The 23,666-nt window shown below is 42.0% G+C and overlaps 1 protein-coding gene across 1 annotated transcript in view; it reads right to left on the bottom strand.

Annotated features, from left to right (window-relative positions):
• Positions 1-23,666, bottom strand: part of LOC122408030 (uncharacterized) — a 151,702-nt gene that overhangs the window by 6,455 nt on the left and 121,581 nt on the right. Inside the window, exons 5-6 of the mRNA XM_043414561.1 lie at positions 3,897-4,036; positions 2,599-2,934 (exon numbers count right to left, since the gene is read on the bottom strand). Of these exons, the coding sequence (XP_043270496.1) occupies positions 2,599-2,934; positions 3,897-4,036 (476 nt within the window). The remainder of the gene's footprint in view (positions 1-2,598; positions 2,935-3,896; positions 4,037-23,666) is intronic.

Here is a 23,666-nt window from a genome sequence, read left to right as displayed (position 1 = left end):
AGTATTTAATGAAGGTCTTGGAAAAAATTCAAGACGATTGTTTTACTAGTAATAAAGATATATCACATTAAAGATTGAACGAAATTGGTAATGAGCACTCGTATAACCTCACATAAGTAACATTCATCTTTTCAAAAATGTTTCTATTGCAACTACCGCATAATATTGATTCAATTTTCATTTTCGGATCAATCCAAAGGCCCGTTAACGCCGGAAACATTATTCAAGCACAAAAAATGCATTGACTCGTAACACGTAATCCGAAATTTATGGGGATCTCTAAATTTGCACACGGGGTTTTTAAAAGCACTTGTCTCGGGTGCTCGTGTCTTGAAATTAATAGAGTCGCGTGCGCGATGCGGCGCAGGTAAAAAAGGCTGTCTCTGTGGTTCGTAAAGTATGCGAGCTAATCGATTAACCCTTTTTTTTATATATGGATATGCGAGGCGTTTTCCCTACGCAGTTCTCACGTGTCCCTTGAAACGTGTGGCAACCCTTACCGAAGAATGGTAATTTAAAGTGGTCGCGTGTCTCACCCTTTTTTCTCGTACGCTCTTTCACGCGGGCTAAACGGATTCATCGCGTCTCCAGTTTCGAGACTCTTCGCAATATGTTGCGGTGCTGTTCAATCATATCAGCAATTAGCTGCACTCGAAAATGAAATTTGTTGATCCAACAAATTTTCTGTTGTTTCAAAAAATCGGGGCGAGCGACATGAAATTTGTTAACTCGACTGAAATTCCATCGATTCGATCACCCAATTCGCTGGCTCGTATCGATCATTACGACGAAAACATCGCAGAATCGAGGCAAAGTTTTGTCGATTGAACGAATTCCTTGTTGAATCGCTACAATTTGTTGATCCAACTAAATTATTGTTGAACCATCGAATTCTTTTTCTTCCTACGAAGATTCGATTTGCACTAATTTCCACGAAAATCTCCAATTCGAATTCAATAATCAATGCTTAGAACTCCAAGAATTATGGACATTTTTTAATTCGAGATGCTTTCGCCAAAATATTCGCGTTTAGTTTAAGAATAAATACGAATTAGTGAGATTTTCTAAATATCGTTAAAGCGTGAGAAAGAGAGTGCATTATTTAGTAGAAAACATCGAAAAATTTTTCCAAAAGTACTCGCAATTTTTCTAGTTGAGCGTACATGGCAACGAGAAAAATGAAATCGCTGAGTTGTCTTTCCCGATTACAGATCCACCTCGATTGTCAAACGAGTTAAAAAAGGATTTCATAATTTTTCACACTAATTACGTCGTCGAAAGTCGATAAAATCGTCTGTTGGCTCAGGGGTATACTTCGATCCGATAAACCGAAGCGATTAGATAGCAAGAATTCCTTCATTTTGTTGAAAAATATTCGAATGTATTCTACAACTGATCAACGTCTGTTTATTTTATCTGCAGCTTTTAAGTATTCACTCTCGACCCAGTTAACTACATCAATAAGAGTCGATGATCATTAAAAAACAACCTTCTTAAGTTCCGATAGAAAAAGTAAGCTCGGCACGAAAGAAACGTGTACGTTTCCTCAAAAGAAGTAAAATCGTAGAAAAATCGAATGAAAAGCGCATCGGAAAGAGCCCGAAAACGTACAAGGAAAAATGAATGGATCGGGAGTTGCTAAAAATTCTCGTATTACCTCGAGAGAGTGTTTCGAAGAGTTATTCAAAGATTTTTAGTATTGTTAGAAGACATTATGTCACTGCGCGACAACGATCTGTCTGAGATTTTTTTATATTGATAGCTCCGGCGCGTGTCGAAAGGGTTTGCTGGTTGCGGTATTGTACGAGCTGTGCGAGCGTTTATGTATTATTATATATAGGAATATGGGTGTCCCAAGGGAAGAAAAAAAAGAGGAAAGAGCGGGGTGTATCGAATGAAGAAATTAAACGTCCGTCCCGGTAGACGCCCCTGAGGCGAGGGATTACGATCGAACCCTTTTATGATCGCGTGTGAGAGAGGGGTTGAGGCAGGTTGGCTGGTTGCCTCGAAAAATACCCGAAAACGAGAAGGCTCTGCACACATCCCATCTCGGTCGTTTCCGTGTGTCGAAAGCCTCGTCGTGTGTCTCCCTTTTGTCACTTTTCGATAACGAAATAAAGGGTGCCCCGCTCCCTTAAAGAAAAGCTTGAAAAAACATCCTTTTCTCGTCCTTTGCCACGTGTGCATCGACAAAAGACAGTGGCAAGTTGCTAAACATGATGTATCACATTTTCGCTCGAGTTTACTTTTCTTCGTCAAAAATACTCTCGAAACATGCTAAACATTTTCAGAGACACGTTTCGCAGCTCCCGGAAGACGGACGACTCGGAATCAGGGAAATCCTGCGACTGAGGGAGGAATTCAGGTCGTCCGAAACGCTGCTGGCTCTTCGATATTACTTTTGAACTCGGCGTCACTTTATTTTTGTAGAAGACTTGCTTTCCTAGTTACGTTTGTTATGGAACTTCTCGGAATCGCGACGTGATTAAAATTCCTCGCTCAATTTTGCCAGAATATTTGTCCAACACTCAGAAAAGATTCTCGTGTATCTATGAACTGTTTGTACGAATGGCGGATCGAAGAAAAACTCCGGATTACCTGATTCTGCAAGAAGAATTGCGCCTGAGCAGGAAGCTGTCCCGCTGACGAAGGATTCGCCTGTTGAAACATCGCGAATTGTTGTAATTGCTGCTGAAGCGATTGCTGATGTTGCTGAAGAGTCGATGCCAACGCTTGGATTTCTTGAGGACTCAACGCTCCCAGTGGCCCGTGCATAAGAAGCTGCTGACCGACGAGCTGGGCCGCCAAAGCCGCTTGTGTACTTCCGGTATTGCCCGGATGACTTCCGGTCAATTGACTACTCACACCGGAACTCGGCGACGATGCGCTCCCACTCGTTCCGCTACTACTGTTCCGTTGCGAAACATCGGTAACCTGAACAGTCAAAAGTTATCAACATTTCAGTGTCGATGAATAATAAAAATCATTTCAATATTTTAATATTTGTTTGAACGAAACGACGATAAACGACCATTTTCAAATGACGTAATCAAATTTTCCTTTCGAAATGAAAAAAGTTCCTTTTTTCCTCGAGTTTTTTCAACTCCATCGATTCTCCGTTAAGTTTTCATGGCGTGTTCTGTATTTACACGCATGAAACATTGAAATATTTTGTTCTCATAATTCACTCGAACGGCACGCGTGTCCGTGCAGCAGGGAGAGACGAATCGAGAAAAAAAATTGAAAAGCAATGTATAACAAGATTTCACCGCACAGACAGGGTTTTTAGCGCCCAAGGCAGCTCGGACACATCGACAGATGTTCTTTTGAGGAAAGGAAGAAAAAATGGTTCCTTTCCTTTTTTCATTACGGGCCCGTTTCCGCATTCCATTTCGAGCTTCACTCAAGATTTACCTGAGATTGTAAAATTTTCCTCAAAAATCCGTCGAGTCACGCCAGTCATAAAAACGGGATGGCGTAGGATTGCGCGCGTTTGTATAATCGCCGGGTTACCGGTCAAAAAGGAGTTTTTTTCGAAATCATCCGAAAAAAATCGATCGATTTATCCGAAAGTGGGAAACTCGACAATTTGGTTGTTTCTTTTCGACTCACTCATTGAGATCGCACGTGCCACCTGTTTGAGAACAATTACCTAAGAGCAGTTCGCCTGAGTTTAGCGTTATGGCACGCGGCCTCAAAGGGGACGCACCTGGTAAAGGTGCCGGGAAGGAGACTTCGGTGCAAGGTGGTCTCCGCCATAAAAACTCACGAGCACATTATATTCACGCGACATCATCGAAATCATTGAATCTGATCACGTTTACAAACGTCGCAATTCATCGCATAGAAAATGATCGATCACGATCGGTGAATCGCTTACTACATTCGTAACTCACCAGGTTGAGAGCTCCGCCGCGATCGGAGTCCATGGAATCGTGATCCAGGGTAGCCTCGTTCGCGTCATTGATGTCACTCGCGATACTCCTGTCGTCTCCGCTGAGCTCGGGTCCATCGACTTCGCCATGCAAATCCGCATCTACGAAAAACAGTTAAATTACCGCTCAAATTAATTTTACTATCAACTTTGAGGTTTTTTCGTCGTTTTCATTGCAGTCGAACGACAAAAGTTTTGTTTTTTTTTTTTCTTTACAAGTTATTCGGTTGGCATTCAAAAGTATTTTAATTTTCTTTGTCAGGAAAATTATTTATTCCTGTACTTTCGTAGTAATTTATTTCTATTTTTCAGTCTTTCATCTTCCGTTTTGTTCAATTATCGTTAAATTTTTTGTTTCACGCATTTTTTTTTTTCAAATCAATCATTTGAAGGGGATTCGTTGGCATTTTATTTTCTATTCTTGGGAAGAAAATCAAATTTTTATTGGTTGTAACCAAAATTGCTCACAATTGTATATCAACATGGTTAAACAACGACCGAGGCGCGTTTTCCGAGAAATTTTTCGACTCGAACAATTCAGTTTTCTTATCAACGAAGGCTTTTCGTAGTAATTATATGAAATTGAGCGTAGGAGAAGTTTAGAAGCTGGGTTTGTTGAATTTCGTGTATTATTTTCTAATTTCCTCACCACAAATGTTTTGGCATCATATTTTCGTATGCACGAATAAGTTTTCTCTGCTAAGAATTCTTCGTTTATGTTCGAAATGATAACGGTTAGAAAGTTGTTCGGTTAATAGACCGAAGAGCAGCGACGTGTCGTCGCGTTCAAATAGAATTTCAGTTTGTAGTTGTTTTTCGCGCCATTTTTATAAGAAAGGTTTTTATTTAAATTTAATTAATGTTTTAATTTTATTTAATTTAGATTTTATTTAGAATTGAATTAGAACAAATTAGAATTTATTTGTAAAAAGCTAACTAAAGTTTCACAGCAACTCAATATTTTCTACGAATTTTTTTTCATCTTTTTTCATGATACACGAGCTGCAGCGGGTATCCCAATGGGAAGGGACAAAAAAATTCAATTCATTTTTTGCAAATTTCTAAAATATTCGAGAGGAGAAATAATTTATTATAACGAGAGTGAGGCAAGGTTTGCGAGAGAAAAAAAAGGAAAAAACTCGTACAATCGTTGTTGTTTTGAGGTCTGTACTTGTTATGGCGTCGATGCTGTCGATGATAACGCGTCGGTGTAGTGGTAGGTGTGCTGGTCGCGTGTAATCTCATATCCGCGAAGATCATTCTCGGATCTTCGAGGAATACCATTTTATTGGAATCACTGCACACCTGATGACTATTACTACTACCGTAAGCACTGGCAGTCACCCTCACATTTGGCGGCTCTTTTGTTTCTGTCGCGAGATCCAGCACGCCGAATTTTGGAGCAATTGTTTGTCGAGCACTCCGTGAGGAGTGTCCTCCACGCGCGTAAAACTATCATCAGCGATCAAGGATTTCAAATGACCGAATGATTCGTGGCACTCGAACGAAGTCTCATGGCAGCGATGATCGTTTGGTTTACTTATTTTGATTTTTCTAAATTCACTCCCGATCGGTGTTGAACGAGCACAACGTTTGTCACTGTTCACTCGACGGTGGTGCGCGCTCGATTATCTTTTCCAACGAGCCTCGAGATAGTACGAGACTTATTATTTGTTTAGTCAGTAATAACCCCGGAGATCTTTATTTTTTCCTTTTTCGCGGTATCACTCGACGATTGACTCAGCGATAGATAACCCGATTGCTCACGCACCTGAGTCAATCGCTCAACCAACGAGTAACCAAATTTTCACGAATAATCGTATGGAAATTTATCGCGGAGATTTGAATGCGCCGTTCATTTGCGTATGCGACACGAAAAAATAACCGTCGAAAGGTGGGACGGTCTACGCTCGAGAACCACCGCTGAGTGAATGTCAAAGTGACGCAACGCCGATGCGCGCCCTGCCACCGGTAGCCCTAAGGGCTAACTACCTCCACCACCACCAGCCGCGCATTCGCCATTGGCCGAGCTCCCTCGTCCCAACTATTTCATTGGCCAACCCAGCCGAAAAAACCCTTCCTCAAATCGAACTGGCTTTCCCCCACTTTTCGTACACCACGAACAACCCTTCGCGCGTGTATTTATCGTCGTATATCTTACGACACACGCGGCCTCCCTCAATTTCCATCTTTCTTTCTGTCTCCCTTTCTCCTTCGCTGGACTCCCACCCGTCCCATTTCGGGCTCTCACTCGCGCACGATTTTTTTTGCTTTCAAGCCTCCCGCTTTTTTTCCTCTCTTTTTCATACAATACGAGCCGCGAATAATCGCTCGGAACCGATTTCACGAACGAAACTTACGCCGCTCTCCCTCGCACTCGAGCAGCAGCAGGCTGCCGGTTTTATCCTCTGCCGCAGTTTGCAAGCGCAAATGTATTCGTCCAACCCCCTCCGTCGCCCTTATCCCGACGAGTTATAACGGTTTTTTAAATGTAATTATTACGATTCGCCACAACCGAAAATCCATTTTGTCCACGAGATTTATGACTCGCGCGAGCAAACGCGCTGCTCTCCGCTCTCCAACGGAGCCGTCGCCATCTTATTTTTTCATTATCAACTCCGCAGAGAAACAAAATGGAGATTCTCACTCGCTGAATATGCCGAAGGAATTAGCGAAGAAATGGGCGTCGCGAGAGCAGCGGGAGGACAAAACTGTCGGGAAAAAAGAACCGTTTCTTCGATATTTTCGAGCGGATTTCTGTCAACTATTTTGTCGTGATGGTCAGCGAATGGCGTGCGAAGAGTTCATCGGCTTTCGAATGTTTCAGACGAATTTTGAAAACGCGAAAACCGAGACGAAGACTCAGACATTCACTGCTCGAGAATCGATGCATAAAGAATCTCATCAATCGCAGCGAATAAACGGGACGAAGATAGTCCCAGGACTCGGTCACAACTTGTGGGAAAAGTCGAACCTTCGGGGAGGAGCGAATGCCGAAAAAATCCCGAAAAAAATGAGTTTTCGAGAAAAAAGCGTTTTAGCATTCGAGAATAATCGCGTGAATATTCTCTTCCGAAAAAACTGGGTTCGTGAGTGGATCGAATCTGTAAATACAAGCGAAAGATTCGGAGGGTAAAATACGATGAAGAGAGAGAGAGAGAGATGCGAAGAGACAGGAAAATTGGAGGGATGAAAGTGAGAGAGCAAATTCAAACAAGCATGAAAAACGCGCTTTTTTAGTACGACGTTCGTTTGTGAGAATGCAATACAGCAGACGGAATGTCTCTTCCCGGATTCTGGCTCGTTTCATCCTCCTCTTTCATCTCGTTGGCCGCTTTCACGATTTTTTCTTCCTTCTTTTCTTACCTGGCCCGCAGATTCCCCTGAATAACGTAAAAAATCTGGCCGAGCAGGTAGACGCGTATCCGGACGGGAATCCTCGAGTTCTTCGTCGAAGATTACATTGGTGGATTCACTATAAAATTTCAGTTACTCCGAGCAATCTCTTCCCCCGGTCCCTCGGCCCTCCGCGCCTTCGCTTACCCTCGATACCGAATTTTTACTACGCATTCGATCGCAGCTCGCCCTTAGTCCGAAGGGCACAGGTACCACGTACGCATATGGTGCAATCGAAGGCTTTTTTTACTCTCGTCTTTCATCCCCGAATTTGCATCCCTCGTCTGTATTGGCCGGGACCTTTTTTTACCCGAAATCCATACTTTTTCGTGAGAATCTTTGCTCCGCACGAGGGGTGGAAATATCCTCGAGAAAAAACACCTTTCCATTATTGAATGCTTCGTTTTTTCACTTTGAACGAAACTTCTCGGTGAAAAGGGGACGCGATTTTGGGGTGGTTCCTTCGGTTTTAACACTCGGGCTCTCACGACACCCGAAAATACCCTTTTTCGGAAATAAAGGATACGCGTTCGCCCTTTTATCGGTTATTTGGTACGTTGGAGCACGAAAAATCGAGCCTCGGATACGTTGCAAGATGGAACTTGACGTTCCCAGGTGCCAGAAAAGGAACGATCACTTTTTTCTCGCTCGCTGGCAGGTCGCGATAAGACGTAACCGCCACTTTTCGATTCTCACAGCTTTGAACCCGGCGCTAACTCATCGTCTGTCTCCGTCTTTCGTCTCATTTTTTTCTTTCCTTTCGTTTTTTTGGGGATTTCGGGTCTCGATCTGCAAGGGTGCATTTTAGGGGATGAAACTTCGTTAGCAGAGCGAACACCTGATTCCAATTTTGCAACGGTTTTTTCGCTCCTTTCTTTCGAATTTTTTAGAGCCAGGCTCGTCCCAACATTTTGTTTATTACGATTCTCGAACCGCGGGAAGAAAAATGTTTCCGACAAACTCACTCGGCTCGCGCAACCGTTTCTACCGCCATTTTTAACGGCTTTTCGATCTTTCACCCCGTCCAAGTGTGCCTCGATCACTTTTTTTTCTTAACCTCGTACTTTCGTGTCGATGGGTGCCAGAAAAATGGCGCGAGACGTCTCGCGCCATGTTCACACAAGACTTCTTCCCTACGAGCATTTTTTGCGCGGTTTTAGACCAACGAATTCGCATGAAACCGAAAAATTTGAAAACCCGAACAATCAATTTCGTACAATTTTAATAAATGAAAACAAAATGAATTTTTCTCGAAAAATGACGTCGCGCGGCGCATCAAAAATTCTCAGAAAACAATGAATTTTAATATAAACGAAACTTCCTTTCAGCAGATTTCATATCCTAATTACGCACACAAAAAAATGCGATTAAAGTCTGTCCGAAGTTCGATCGAGTGACACATTGACCCCTGGAAAGGACCGCAGCGTCCCATTTGCCGAAGGACCATCGTAACATTCATTTTTCCATCAAAACACGAATATCGCAGCTGGCTGGGATGAAAATTCTTTGTACGCTCGTAGACATTCTACTCGCAGTGATTTTTTCCCCCGAAACACCCCAAAAAATGCTCGACCTGGCGTGCATTGTGTTTTCCTCAATTCGGAAACCTTGCGCACAGAAAAATCCGGGCGAGCCCTATGACCCACACAGGCACGTATAGCTGTACATTTTTGGAGGTTTCATCCTCTATTTCAGCGTGGCCAGTCAGGTGATAAAAACTACACAGTGGCACCTGAGTTACGAAAATATTCCCAGCCAATTTCGATCACCGAATCGATATCAAAATCTTCAGAATCGCACTCAATCAATTGAATTTAAATTTTCCCTTTCCGAAAGTGCATATTTAATAAATCACCTCGATTTTTCCCCACAAATTGAAGACACTGGTGAGAAAATATTGAAGAATCATTGAATCTACAAAAGGTCGAGCTGCTTGGCTCGTTTATTTTGTCCAATAATTGAACAAAAAGATGGCGAATGTTAGAGACGAAAAAACATCCATGAAGCATTAAAAAGAATAATTGCAGTTAGTTTTCAACGGAATCTAATAACGACGCGACGTTATTTGCATCGGTGAAAAAAGTGGAAACAGAAAGATAGGAAAAATGTTGGAATCATCCGTCATTCTGACTCGCATAAATATTAAAATTTATTTGCATCGAAGGAGTCTTTGAAAGGATGTTAAAGGAAGGAAAAATGCAACGAATCCCGAGGATTGCGGAGGATTGAAAGGAGATCGGTTTTTCTGGATGGAATTGTAATGCGCGCGTATATGTTTGGCGGGTAAAAAGCAACAGCTCGGAAACGAGGCGGGCGGGTTTTTACCTTCTGTCCGATCTACATAAAATATCGATCTTCCTGTAGCTAAGCGTAGAAAAGTCGACGAGTCACGAAGCGACTCGCCCAATTCCTCCGCTCATTCGATCTTCTCTCTTTCTCTTTCTCCCTCTCTTTCTCTTTTTCCCACTACGTTTTTCTTTCGCCGCTCTTTTTTCTGCGGTCTTGAGCGCGGCTCTACAGCGAATCGCCACAAAGAGAAATCGTTATTTTCACGGCTCACCCCGATTTTGCGCGGTGCTGCATCTTCTCGCACCCTCACTTCCTCCCTGAGATCTCTCGCTACACAAATTCGTTATTATGCCCTTCTCTCGTGCCTCTCGTTTCTCGCTCTCCTCTCTCTTTCCTTTCGCTTCTTCCTATTTACCACTGTACTTGTATACGTCCGTACAAAACCACGAGATCATTAGAGCATCTGTGTGGATGCGTACAACAGTTACAAAAACTTGGTAAATACAAATTTAACGATTCCGCGATACGTAACGCGTTTTTGACCCTTTAACGACCATTCATTTTCATCGAAAAGCAAGTCCGACCGCATTGTAACACCCAACATATATTATATTTCGTTGTAAAAATTGTGTATCACCGGCATAAGCGCGGAGGAGAAAAAAATGGTGCTAAGAGAACGTAAAATGCCTGTTTTTGTAGCGCTGTTATTCGAAGTCTGCGGATTCACAAGCACAAAAAATTGTATAAATTTACTAGAGAATGTTAATTTAATTCTCCGCGTATGCGATCGAAACGTATAAATGTTAATTCGAGTACACGTAAATGGAGATTTATATACAATGTAAATGCGTGTATACTCTGAGAAGAAAAATATATGGGAGCGTCTAAGATGGAAGATCGTATTAGAGCGTACAGGGATTTTCCCTTCTTCTTCTTCTTCTTCATCTTCTTCTCAGCTTACTCCGGCTCACTTTTTCTCTGTGTATATCACAGCGTGTTAGAATGCTGCAGTAGCATCTGCTCCTATATATATTACTCGATCGCCATTCTTGTTTTCCCGGCTAGGCTTTCTTGGTCTCGATCTGTTGCGCAAAGGCCGCAACAAAGAGGCACTGAACTGAGAGAGATTCGTGCAGCAACTGTGTGCCTCTGTGCTCGCGTGTGTGCGAGTGTCTGCAGTAAGGGAGCTGAGAGAGAAATCGTACGGGGGAGGGCGACACACGTAGTGAAATCTTTAAGCTCTCTCTCTCTCTCTCTCTCTCTCTCGATCTCTTTCTTTCGTCTTGTGTATGATAAAATTACAATTCAGGATTTCCTGTCAACCGACTTACGATTTTATTAGGGCCTTACATCATTCGGTTATTATGCTTCTGCATCGTCAGATCCCTTATATTTACATCACCAATGGGACTGCGTCGGGCGACTTTTTTTAAGGCTGCATTCATCATGTTTTTTATATACCCTCGTCGCCAACGAACGTTTTATTCGCGTCGAGTTTTTCGGCTCTCTGGCATTCCACGAGCACTGGAAAACGGTCCGCCGCATATTTCGGGAGAGACGGCAATCGATTTCCCACGCGGTAATAATGGGCAATGCTGGATATTTAATTGCGGAAATAATTGTCAAATGCAAACTGCGTAGTGACAATTTTACATTTTTCGAGGGAATTCCTTTTTTCTCAAATTCTCTCTCTTTTTTAGATTTCATTCCAGTTTATTTCTGCTGCGATATCAACTCTAGTGGATAACGAAGAAAATTAAAAAAAAAATCGAAAATTTGTTTCACCGTTTAAGGATAGATAAGAAAAAAGTGTTGAATGGCTCGTGCCCGCGGTGGCTTCGAGAAAGAAAAACTGGTGCGATCACTTCCAAGAGCATGGGAAATCGAAAAAATGTAAAAAATCGATCGAAATCTCTTCAGTGTACAAATACAAGGATCCAAAAAGCTCGGAACCGCGGTAAAAAATAAAATGGCTGTGCGCAGAAGCCCCGAGTACGAGAAGGGTTCGTTCCTATGAAAATTGGGCGGTTTGATTGGCAGCGGTGTAAAGCGAAGAGTTAAAAATGCAAAAGTATTGTCACAGGATTTGTGAGCAGCGACACTGCGTGCAGTTACGAGGAAGGATGCTGTAGCGAGACGAGGGTTGCGGAAAGGATATTAAAGAGGGCGGTAAGGGGGGTGGGGGGTGAATCGAGAGCCAATAGTATAACAGTGTTACCTCGTGTGTTTTGAGCCGAAGGGCATACCGGGGCCCTTTTCTGCAAAAGGGATGACGAAGGGGTGGAACATTGGTAAAGGAGACAGGGAAGAGACGAGAACCGATAGAGAGATGACGATAGAGGAGATCGGAGAACTGGTTTTTCGGACGTTTAGTGGGGTGAGTTTAAAACCGTTAGGTTGGTCGCGTGCTCCATCGAGGCACGTGGCCCTTTTCGATCCTTATTCCGTTACCTTCTCTTCTCTAGCACACGCACACGTTCCATACATAACCCTGCTCCTGCTGTTGCTGCTGCTGCTGCTGCTGCTGCTGCTTTGATACACGAGAAAATCCCCCCACGGTGTTGAAAAAGGACTCTACAACTTCGGGCCCGAAGCGCGAGCCGCTAAAGTAAATATCCTTGAGCCCCTCTCTTTCTCTTTCTCTTGCTCCCTCCTCCCCCCCTATCTCCCCCCCCCCCCCTCGCCGCTCTCGTGCTTGCCCCTTAATAGTAAACTGTGTATATCTAATACTTCGAGCCCACACCTCTTTTTTTACCTCCAGTTATCCCCTTCTTCCATCACCTTTTTCGTGCGGTAACGTTTTTATACATGGTAATCTCTAACTCCACCAGAGTCCTCGCAACGATCCATCTCCTGGCAAACTCACCCCTTTCAGGCAGGAGCGAGGACGCCAGCCCTTGAAGTAATCTCCACGCAAATAAAATGGTGGTCTCATTCTGTGTTTTTCAATTATTGTTTACAGCTATTCGGTAGCTTGTAAACAAGCGTCAGGAAGATGCTACAACAGGGGAATATTAAAAAAAAGGAAAAATAATCATTGGGAAGAGTGAGCTATTCTGTGAAGAGCGAGAAAAACCTCGGTTAATTTAAATGATGAAGAACCAATCGATGAATTGAAATTCAGAGCAACAATTTACTGCTTCGAAATAAGTTGAGGAAAGAAGCTCGTTGTTATGAGAAAAAAGGCTTCAACAGTTTTCTAAATATGGGAAAACTTTGAAAACTTTTTACCAGTTGCTCGACGATAAAATTGAATAAAAAAAACTAAACAAAAGAAACCTTTGGTTATGAGGATACGCGTGAAGGATCCTCAAGGCGAGTCAAAACGATGGCACGAGTCAGTGTTGTTCGTGTTTTGATACGTAGGCGCATAGGTACTAACTGGAAAATAGTAGAGGGAGTCAGCTTGAGTGAAAAGTTGATCGGAGCAGATGCGGGCTATGAGAAACAGTTATGTTAGTGAGGATACAGTTATAGGTTGTATCAGGAGACAGGAAAAAGGGAAAAAAGCGTTTACGTCCCGACGAAACGGCTGCCGTGCTAAACCGCATTGAACACACTGTATCGATGGCCTAACTCGTACCCTGACCCCACGCAATATGAATTTCTTCCATTAAAAGAGTAGATAGAGACTGGGGCACGCGTTTTACGCACCGTGCCATCAACAAATACACGCTCGTGTATCGATATCGATGCGGTGCAAGCTGGAGCCAAGATATTAAAGTTTTTCCATCAAACTTAACGCAGATGTTCCAGTTTTAGGATTAGAACAAGCTGTATCCATATTCTATGGAAACATCATGCATATTTGATCTCGCATCGTATCAAATTATTCAAGGTATTAAGGCAGTTGATGCACGAAACGGTTTTCTTAAAAAAGTCTTGAAATTGTTTATCTTTCCATACAACGAATGAACGCTTCTTACGAAGTTTATGAAAAACGTACACAATAACAATGAAGTATATAACGAAGGTCTGGGAAAAATTTGAGACGATTGTCTTACTAGTAATAAAGATATATTTCGTTAAGGAAGTTGAGGCTGTACAGTCATTTTTTTTACCCAAAAGTGATGACCTGTACCTTTCAAAAGTTAGGCCAGTTTACAGTTTGGCAATGTTGCATACACTTTAAAGAAAAGTTGGGGAAAAAAAGACGAAAAACTGGTGAAAGCTCAGTCGAAAACACGAACAGTGACGATCCTAGCCTCAAAAAACTGCACGGAAAACAGATTATTATTAATATAATCTCAGCAAATCTCCTAATAAATCTGAAAAAATTGACATTATTCGGCAAGCCTTGCTCATGTTGCCCAAAAAATTTCATATTTTTAGCATCATTTTTAACGGAGATATCACCGAATGTGTCTTGACTTCCATAAGATTACATGTTATTTGGCCCAAATTGTTATTGATTTTTCTCAGCAACGACGCTCCTAAACTGTCTGAAAATTTAACTGATTTTTTTTTACACTTCACTTTATAAGATGCAATCGGTTTAAAAGCGGTGACATCATTTTCATTCTAATGCCTCAACTTCCTTAAAGATTGAACGAAATTGGTAACGAGCACTCGTATAACCTCACATTTGCTTATTTCACCACTTTGTTTCTTGTCATAGCCTTCTGTCTTTCCCTTCGTGTTTTCCCTTTGCGCTCTCTAATGCGATTTTTTACAAAAAAACTACAGTATTTTTGCCAGGACCGATCGAAATTTCGGGTTCAGTCAGTGATAATGGATCCCCGATTAATGAATGGCTTGTGATTTCATTTGCCACGAGATAAGTTGAAAAAACTTATTTACAATTTCTAATTAATAATTTTTACGTTAATTTAAAGGAATAATAAATTTGATTAGGAAGTCAAAGTCGACCCAATCTAGACACCCATAAAATATGATCCTTCGGGCATGATCTACCTTAAAGTAGTTCGGCCGTTCTATGACTAGTCAAGTTAACAATTACTTTATGTTGATTAATTTTAAGTCTAAATTTTTAATAAAACTAAGTTAAAAAAAAAAAATAAAAAAAGTTTTTTTTCACGTTTTCTTTCTTTAAAGCCCGTAAGGTAATGTTTTTTTTTTAAGAAACGGAATCCGTGATAAATTTCCTTCGCGATATAAACTTTTCCGAACACCGTACAATTTTTTCACAATTAATATTATCGTGAGTTCTCTTCCATAAGGTACCGTGTTAAAAACTCAAAATTGTAAATGAAGCAATTCCAAATTTTGCCCCGTAAGAGGCCCCTTAAACTATCATTTACCTCTAAAAAAAGTGGGCCTTCACCGTACTTTATCGAACAGTCGAACTACTTTAAAGGAATATTCTCGAGGGGACAATTTCGTTGATGAAATGTATACGCAAATTTTCGATCGACCGAACTCACATCAGGTTTCGACTCCACCTTAACTATTGATCGTATTTGCATATTTTTTCGAAAAGGTCGATATAAAACTCCGTAAAAAAGAACCCTGACGCGCTCCTCTCCCGATGGCTTTTGAGCGTAAATATTCGATAAGGAAATGAGGCTATGCATATGAAAGAGCGAGTTCCGGACGAGAAGTTTCATAGCGGCACTCTTGGTCCATTCTGAATTGGCAGCTTGACCCACCCCTTCCTGCTCTTCCGCCAGCCACTTTTCGGTGATATATGACTCTCGGTCTCTATCCACCGAGCAATATCGTCACTCGTTCCTTCGCCAGTTCACTCTGCACTAGAACTTTCCGCACGTCTTTTCATCCGCGCTAGAAGTTTCATCGCAGCTTTCATATCGCGACGGTTTATTGTTAAAAGGTTCGTTTCTTTCTCTCCGAAGGAGAAAACTGTGATGATTTACTTGACTGACGAATTTCTTTGATCCAAGTCGAATTTCCTGATCGTGTAAGTTGATTATTTTTCATTGGAGTGAAAATAAAAGCGCTCGTCGCTCACAATTTTAATATCCTTTTCCCAGGGTTGAAGAAAAATATTGCCGAATTATTCTGCAGATTTGATTAATAAAGAAATAAGAAAAAAAGGTTTACGAGCCGAGACCATTCGGCCGTCGTTGGACGCATACGAAAATGCCAAGAAAAATATCGAAGGAATCGGGGGAAAAAGCTGCGGATACGATTATTTGAATATCCTGTAGTTAAGATTCGGCCGGCGTAGTACGGGAGCGTGATTGTCAGGATTTGTAGGCGAGTCACGTGGCTGGCACGTCATACACGTCAAACGTAGGCTGTGCCGGTGCAGGACGATGGTTAGAAGCCCATCGGGACTCTGGTTTCTAGAGCTACCTCTATGCCGGCCGTTACGCTACTTTAACTGCTGTTCCTTCGGGGGTGTGACGCCGAGGGGAGCGGGGAGGCCTCGGAGTCCGAGTACTTTACATTCTATTTTCACGCTGTACTGACCCCGATGTCTGCGGAGCTCTCTTGTTCCCCGGGCTTTGGCTTTTCGTCATTTTTGCATATAAAAAGAAGTTTCGAATGAGGAAACGAATCTTTCTGCGTATTTTCGTAACGATCGATAGTACACCCGGATCGATGAAAATTTTTCTTACTTTACCGTGCAGAATTCGTTCTGAAATCAGACTGAAAATGGCCATTGGGGAAATTCTGTTGGGAAAACATCGTTTCGTAACGCTAAAAATTACAGTTCTGGAAGAATTTAGCTTCGCTAACTGGAAATTGATCTTTTGGCCACAGGCATGTGGAAAAAGGTGCTCCAAAGCGGAGCGGCAGGGTGGAGAAATGGGAGGGGGTCGAAAAAATCACATTGCATGATCACCCTAGCGAAGTGCAGCCAGTAACAATAAATAGGGCTGCTGGTTGCTATTTTATGCGTGTCACCGCCCCCGCAGTGTTTTCACGGGACGTCGAGCACCCCCTCGGCTTTTTAGTCGGGCGTATCTTGTCGAAGACGAGCCAGCCAGCCCGATGTAAAGGCAACGCGGTGTATAAGAGAGGGCGGGTGTTCGTAACCGAGTTAAATAACGCTACATTACCACCCTCTCTACGATACAAGGCTTGTCCGAGTGTGAAATACCCTCCGGCTTATCAAACTCCCGCAGAGATTTTTTTATTATGCTCACATGAAAAACCTACACACTTTCACCTCCTTTTTCAAAGCCATTTTTCTTCCGCGTGTGCTTGTGGCCAAATTTCTTCTTCTTCAACTTCACCGCTCGATACAACACCGCCATTGCAAATTTTCACCCCATGCTCAGTAAAGCTACGACTGCAAATTAGACCTTTTTGCAATTCCAATATTATTCGCGAGGTGCTAAAATCGCTGCGATATTTGAAAGTTCAATTATTGTTGGAATAAAGTTCCATTTTGTGAGTATATTCGAATCTGAATTTCTTGACTACGGCAACATAAATTTGGCTCGAATTCAATTTTCATGTCGTGCCATTTCTGTTTATTTATAAAACTACTAACTGAATTATTCAATGAAGATTTAATCTGTCTAATTCGTGGAACGTGTCGAACGCAATATTTAGTCAGACTGAATATTTAGCTCATTGAATGGCAAACTTTGTGCTGATTCAACAACATTTAGTTGATTCAGTGAGCTTTTTTTTATAAAATAAATAATTTTTGCAACTGAAAACTGTTTTAGAATGAACAAAATATTTTAACGTTTTCTACCAAATGAATTTGTCAATTTTTGTTGATTCAACTAAACTCTTTTCTCGCTGTGGCCGAGAAAATATTTGCTCACCGTAAAGACTTTTCATTTATTAGAAAGCCCAGTTGAATTTCATATCCGATATCATTTTTTGCGTTTTTTTTTTTTTAATGCAGGAAAACATTATAATCGAAAATATATTTTCAAAATCAGTAAAGGCAAAAATTCAAAAGTTCTGGGCAAAAAAAAAACACGAAAAGCATGGGTTTCAAGTAGTACATTATGACGAAAGGTCAAGTCCGATGGCATTGGATAAATGGCGGAAGGATATCAGATGAAGGTAAATTGGAAAAGGGCTGACGTCAGAAATCTCACTACTCATCAGCCTGTTGCAGAGCGAGCTCCTCGTACCGCGCCACCCCCATCACAAAATGTATAATAAAAAAAGCTCGAAGGGTTCCACCCCTCGACATTGTCCACCGGTTTCCGCGGGTAATACTAGCTTCCCCACGTTCTCAATGTCGAAGATAGCTGATTTTACTCGTGCTTGGATTCGGCCATGTTGCGTGCCGCCAGAGAGCGGGGCTGTTAATTGATTACGATAAACACTCCGGACTTTTAGGGGCTGTAAATACCGGCGGACTTCCGGAACTCTTTAACCAACACGAAGGGTACGCGTGAATTGGGAAAAAAATAACTCGCAGTTTGAAAAATCGTTGGAGGATTCTGACGGCGATTCGTATTTATTCGGCGCTCTACTTTGAAACTTTTTTTTTATCAATTGGAATATAGAGAATGAGAATTTCATTTGAAAAAATCAAAAAATTCAAAAATTTCATGAGTTACGAAAAAATTATCATTCATTGGCATCTGGCAATAACTAAACGGCTAAAAAACTAAAGGATTCGAAAAATTTAACGAAAATTATAAGAAATTAAAATAAACATTTGGAAATGCGTCAATTTTGTTCAAACGCTCAACTTTTATCCATCTAGTCAAATACAAAGTCGAAAATGCAAGCAATGTCGATGAAAAGACAAAAATAATTCTAAAAAAAATATAAATTACCGAAAACTTGTTACAAACTTCCATTTGATAATAATTAATGGATAAAATCATGAAGAATGCAAACGAATGAACGAACGCGATGACGAATTCAACGACGATTATGAAAGCGGTGGAAAAAAACGACCGTGAGTTAGGCGATTATGAATATTTTTTCGAGGACCGGTGTCAACGCTGAAAGAGATGAAAAAAGTGGCGGGTCATGGAGAAGTAAGTAAGAAAAGTACGAAAAGAAAAGTATGAAGAATGACAAGAAATGAAATGGTGAGACAGAAATAAGGAGCGAGGAAAGGCGGAGAGCGTGCTGACAGCGGGGGCGTTGGACAATTTATCGTCTTTATTTGCTCGCGGCCATATTTATTGCATCCTTACAAACAATATGGCGCCTGTTGAGCGCGATATACGATCTCCCTGTGGGGTGTACGATCAAAATAATTCCACGGTCTTTTCGCCTGCCGAGTTGCGACGCGTCGTTCGTCCGGATGGCGAGAGGTGCGCACGCGCCTCATAATAAAATCTGCAAATATTGATTATTTAATTAATGTACAATGGTTTCGCGTGGGTTCTGCTCCGTACAGGAGTCGACGCATACGTTGGTCCACCCACAACATCGGAACGCGAATAATGCTGTCAGCCCTTTCGTTCTTGGCCATGTACTTTGAAAAGTTCCTCACAATTCATGAGATCGATTCGCTTCCTCCGGTTTCGCTAGATTGAAAAATCCATTGGTCGCCTGCTTCGATAAAATATATTTCCATACGTTTTAAGGAGTTTCGGTACAGACGATACAATGTTGCCATGCTAAACCATGCTAAAAACATAAAAAATTTCAAAAAGTTTAGAATTTTATAAAATTTGGTGAACATATTCTTTAGTGCCAAATTTGACAATACAAATTTTTTAAGATTTTTCTTCTACACAGTTATCGAGTAATTGATCACTAAAGTTTACGTGTATAAGCATAGCGTTTCCATATATATAGGTATACATTCCGGGCATAAGAAATCTGCTTTAATGCGTAATTACTCGATAACTAAGTAGAAGAAAATTTTGAAAAAATTTGTGTTTTCGCACGTGATGTTGAAGAACATTATCACCAAATTTGATCAATTTCTTAATATTTTGACTTCTGTACCGAAACTCCTTAACTTATATTTCATCGGTTCATTCGACTCCTGGCTGCAAAGAAGCCTCTCTACGACTTTCAGAAACGTGAATCCCCGTCGAATCGTTATTTTCAATTTTTCTTTCAGAGACGCATTTTTTTCATTCTCGTTGAAAAAAGAGAAACGAACACCGAGAGCATTACAAATGCAGATCTCAAACATGGCGACGAACTAATTTATCCATCTGTTAATTATTGTAAAGGATCCGAAAGGAAGAGAGACACATCTCTCTTGTGGCGTCGCAGGATCCGAGTAGGGCACGTATACTGCAATGGGACCAGTATAACGAGAGGAAAGAGATGGAGGGGGGAGAGAAGAATGACAAGAAGAGAGAAGGGGTCGAGTTGACTGACGAGGACGTCGAAGAAGATTGAATGAATCGGGCAAAAAGCGCGAGGAACGTTGAGACAACATTGACTCTTGGCTTGGCTTTGTACTGATCTCTTTAACAAATGCCACAGGCATTGATGGAATCACCAATTGCAGTCTTATTGCTTTAATTGTTAATTGCTAGTCGTCGCTTCTGTAAGCGTCAAGAGGGCTGCGGCGCAGCGTTCTCGCGGCTCTTCGAATTGTCATGGCGTCTCGAAGCGTCGTGACGCCGCAGAGCAGCACGATGGCGTCGGAACTTTACGATATGAAAACGTCATTTTTCACATTACACACAAATATATGCAACTCATGCACGAAGCTTCATTACTTTATGCAGTTCACGCACGAGCAGCCTCAACATTTCTTCTTCGTTAAGTTTCTCGTTCCATTTAATATCCAATTTCTCTTATTGTCTCGTTAATCGCCTGCGTCGCCGTGTTGTGAGAAACGCACGTGCATCGATCTCTTCGGTGTGCTCCGAGTTTGTTCTGTTCTTTCAATAAAAAATTCAAGAGTTATCCTCGCTCGTTTTTTCCTCCAGTATCATTTATTCGAAATGAAAATCGACGATGCGAGCGACAATTGAAAAATTCAAGTAAGCGCACGCGGCGTCCTTCTTACGAAAAAATCATTTTCCTCAAAAGCATTTTGCGGAGCGAAATATCGAAAGACATTGTACAAACGATATCCCTGGAAGAAAAATATATCCCCGATGGTTCCACGTATCGATTATTTCTCGATTCAAAAGCTGGAAGAAAATCGTCGATATTCTCGATCTGTCGCTCCGCTGCGTCGAACAGCGGGCACGGAATTTATTGTAAAAAGTCAAATGCGTGTACGAATAAATCAGGGATTCAACAGTTTCGATGTTTTTTCTCTATTAGTATATACGTGAAGAGTATATAACTGCTCCCATTTACCATTTACCTTTCTTACGTTTATCTTTAGTTTTTATCTCGCTCTCTTCCTCCCTCCCCCCCCCCCCCCCCCGCCCCGCCCCGCCCCCCCTCGTATTTGCGATTAACGTCATACCCGAGACGAGTCAACCTGGAACGAGACGGAATTCAACTAGACACTGTAAACGCATAAGAAACGTAAAACGGCGCTCGTGTGTTGCACATTCGACATTGAATCCCGAACTCGCAACTGCCTCGACTTATACACACCCGTGAGAAATACGAGAAATGATGCCCGGAGGAAATCACAGATCTCGGAACGCGCTGTACCATCTCACGCGCATAAATCCTATACACACGTATATACATATATAACGCATTCATACCTATACACATATATATATATTTATATTCCGTTTTTCTTTTCTTTCTCACTCCCGTATGCTACGCTCTCTGAGGCCTTATCCCCACTTGCAGAGCTTCCAGGAAAGCACTACTACTCGTTTTCATTTCTTCTTACACGATTAGCAAACCGCAACCGGCCGCGCGCTCTACGCGCGTCTATACCCCGCTCTCTTCTTCTTCCTGCTCTCTTCTCGCCCAACAACCTCCTTATTCCTCCTGTATACACCATTTTTATATATTTCTCTATAGATTTAGCACTTTTATAACCGCCAACTAATCCATCTGACCATATAGAATATATCGCGACGCGTGAGCAGCATTTTTCACGTGGGAAAATGCGGGAGAATTTATACTCGGGGAAAAAGCCTTTTCGGCTGCGACGAGCTGCAGCTCGACGCGAACACGCTCGAGGCTCTCGAGCCACCACTTTGAGGGCGTGTTCGAACAGATTTTATTTTATTTTTTTTTCTCTTCATTTTTGACGATTTTGGGGCCACAAAATTGAAAATTTGGAGGATGGATTTTGAATCGCGTCTGGAATTTAGGGCCGAGCGAAAAATTGCTTGCGCTGAAGGATCGAGCGTCGGTGTCTCGTAACGAGTTTCTGACATTCGCGCGTCGATCAGGAAGAAATGGAAAAGTAAATGGAGGATAGCGGGTGCGCGGAATAATGAAAATAATAACGCGTTTATTCAACCAGATCGACGTCGGATTAAGAAACTTTTGTAAAAAATTGGTCGAACCACAGATGGGGAGCTTCGTCGAAATGTAACTGATCTTTCGGAACGGCAGCTTTGAGTGCTCATCATAAACCGTCATTAGCAATTAAGTACAAGTACCCCAACAATATGTCCACCAAAAGTGCAATGAATTTCGAGGAAAGGCATAAAAACCGGACGATTAAAAACGATTTTATTCTCCGCAGATCACAGGGAACAGCCTTAATAGCTGCGATACTAATAAAAGTGATAATAAAGGAAAAAATTGTTCATGGAATTGGTGTCGTATCGAATTATTCCTTACAATTATTGTTTCAATGTTATTCATTAAAAGCTGCTATCGAAGTCGTTTATTAACGACTTTTTTTTGTCTTTCGTCGTTATTGCTCGTCGTGATATTTGTTGATATTCATTCTTAATACAATTGGTATTGTTTGAAGTATTCTCGGAGGTATTTCAATGGCGAAAACAACGGTGCAGAGTTGAAATTACACGAAGAAAATGTTCTGTAATATATTCCAGGAAACACCGCGAGTCTGAGAGGGAATCGCTCATTCGTCGGTTTACGGAAGAAGCTTTACTGGAATACTTTTGAAAAAGGATGGCGCACTAAAATTGTGGAGATTCATAAACGTTAAGAAAGAGAGAAGAAGGGCGAGTAAATCCTGGAGATATAATAAAACCCGAAATCCTTGGGGGTTCTTAACTTGAGACGAGCGAGAAAATCTGGTGGAAAGTAGTGACAAGTCATTCCCGAGGAATGCGAAGAAATTTGAATTTTGTCGTTTATTTTTTTGGCCTGCGCTCGAAATGATCGAGGACTGCGGGCTAAGCGATCGAGCGAGGCGCGTTGTGGCGTGAGCGAGCGATTACGTCCACCCAAATGGATAGTCAAGGGCGAGAAAAAGAGGGTGAAATCCAAACCCCTTTGAAAGCCTCCCAGCTACGTGAAAGATTTCCTTCGGTTTGGTCTACGGCTCTTCGCGGATCGCCGATAAATTTGAATGACAAAGTCTTTTCGCTTGAGGAGAACTTCACATTTCCTATTCATCGCGTTTATTTATCTCTTTTAGTTTCCATCGCCCTCGACCATTTCAGAGTATCCTCCGAACGCCGGATTCCTCCGAGTCTTCGGAAGTTTGATTTTTTCCACGCGATTCCCTACGAAATTCATTCGTTTGTAACTTTTCTTCAACATTGTCCTAGAATTTAGCTACTACTTTCCAGCCCCCGTGAAAATCGATTGCTGGTTCGAGGAACAAAAGTTAGGAAAATTATTCCCGAAAATGGGAAAACGCGAATGGGGCTAGAGGCAGGGAAAAAATAACGATTTCTAGTATACCAGGAGATTCGGTAAGCTTACGTTGAAAGAAAGAGTGCGTCCGAGGGGGTGGAGATGGTGGCGCTAGTCGATCGGAAGTGTGTCAAATTACAGAGGTCCGTTGTATTAATGACGGCTAATGACATGCCCCCTGCCCCCTCCTTCCTGCGTTTCGTGCTGGTCCCGTCCTCGTCTGCTTGTCTTTGCTGTTATATCTTCCTCCTTAGTAGAGCGAGGTTTTTTTTCTCCCTTCAATTCTCTTTCCCTTTACCATACATCTTTCGTTCTCTTTTATTTCCTCGCACTCTCTGGCTCAAAACTCGGCACTCGTCGATCGCCCGTCTCACCGCGTCTACTTTTCACATCTCCCTTTCTCTCTCTCTCTCTCTCTCATTCTTCAAAGAAGATATTCGTCTCGCTCGCTTGCTCGAAAGTATCGGGGAATGGAAGCGAGAGAAAAGTGAGCTCGATGGGTTTGGGAGCCTTTCTC

The sequence above is a fragment of the Venturia canescens genome, chromosome 3 (genome assembly GCF_019457755.1).
Source record: "Venturia canescens isolate UGA chromosome 3, ASM1945775v1, whole genome shotgun sequence".
Taxonomy (NCBI): domain Eukaryota; kingdom Metazoa; phylum Arthropoda; class Insecta; order Hymenoptera; family Ichneumonidae; genus Venturia; species Venturia canescens.
The sequence above is the reverse complement of the archived record's forward strand: the minus strand, read 5'-3'. Positions and strand labels throughout refer to the sequence as shown.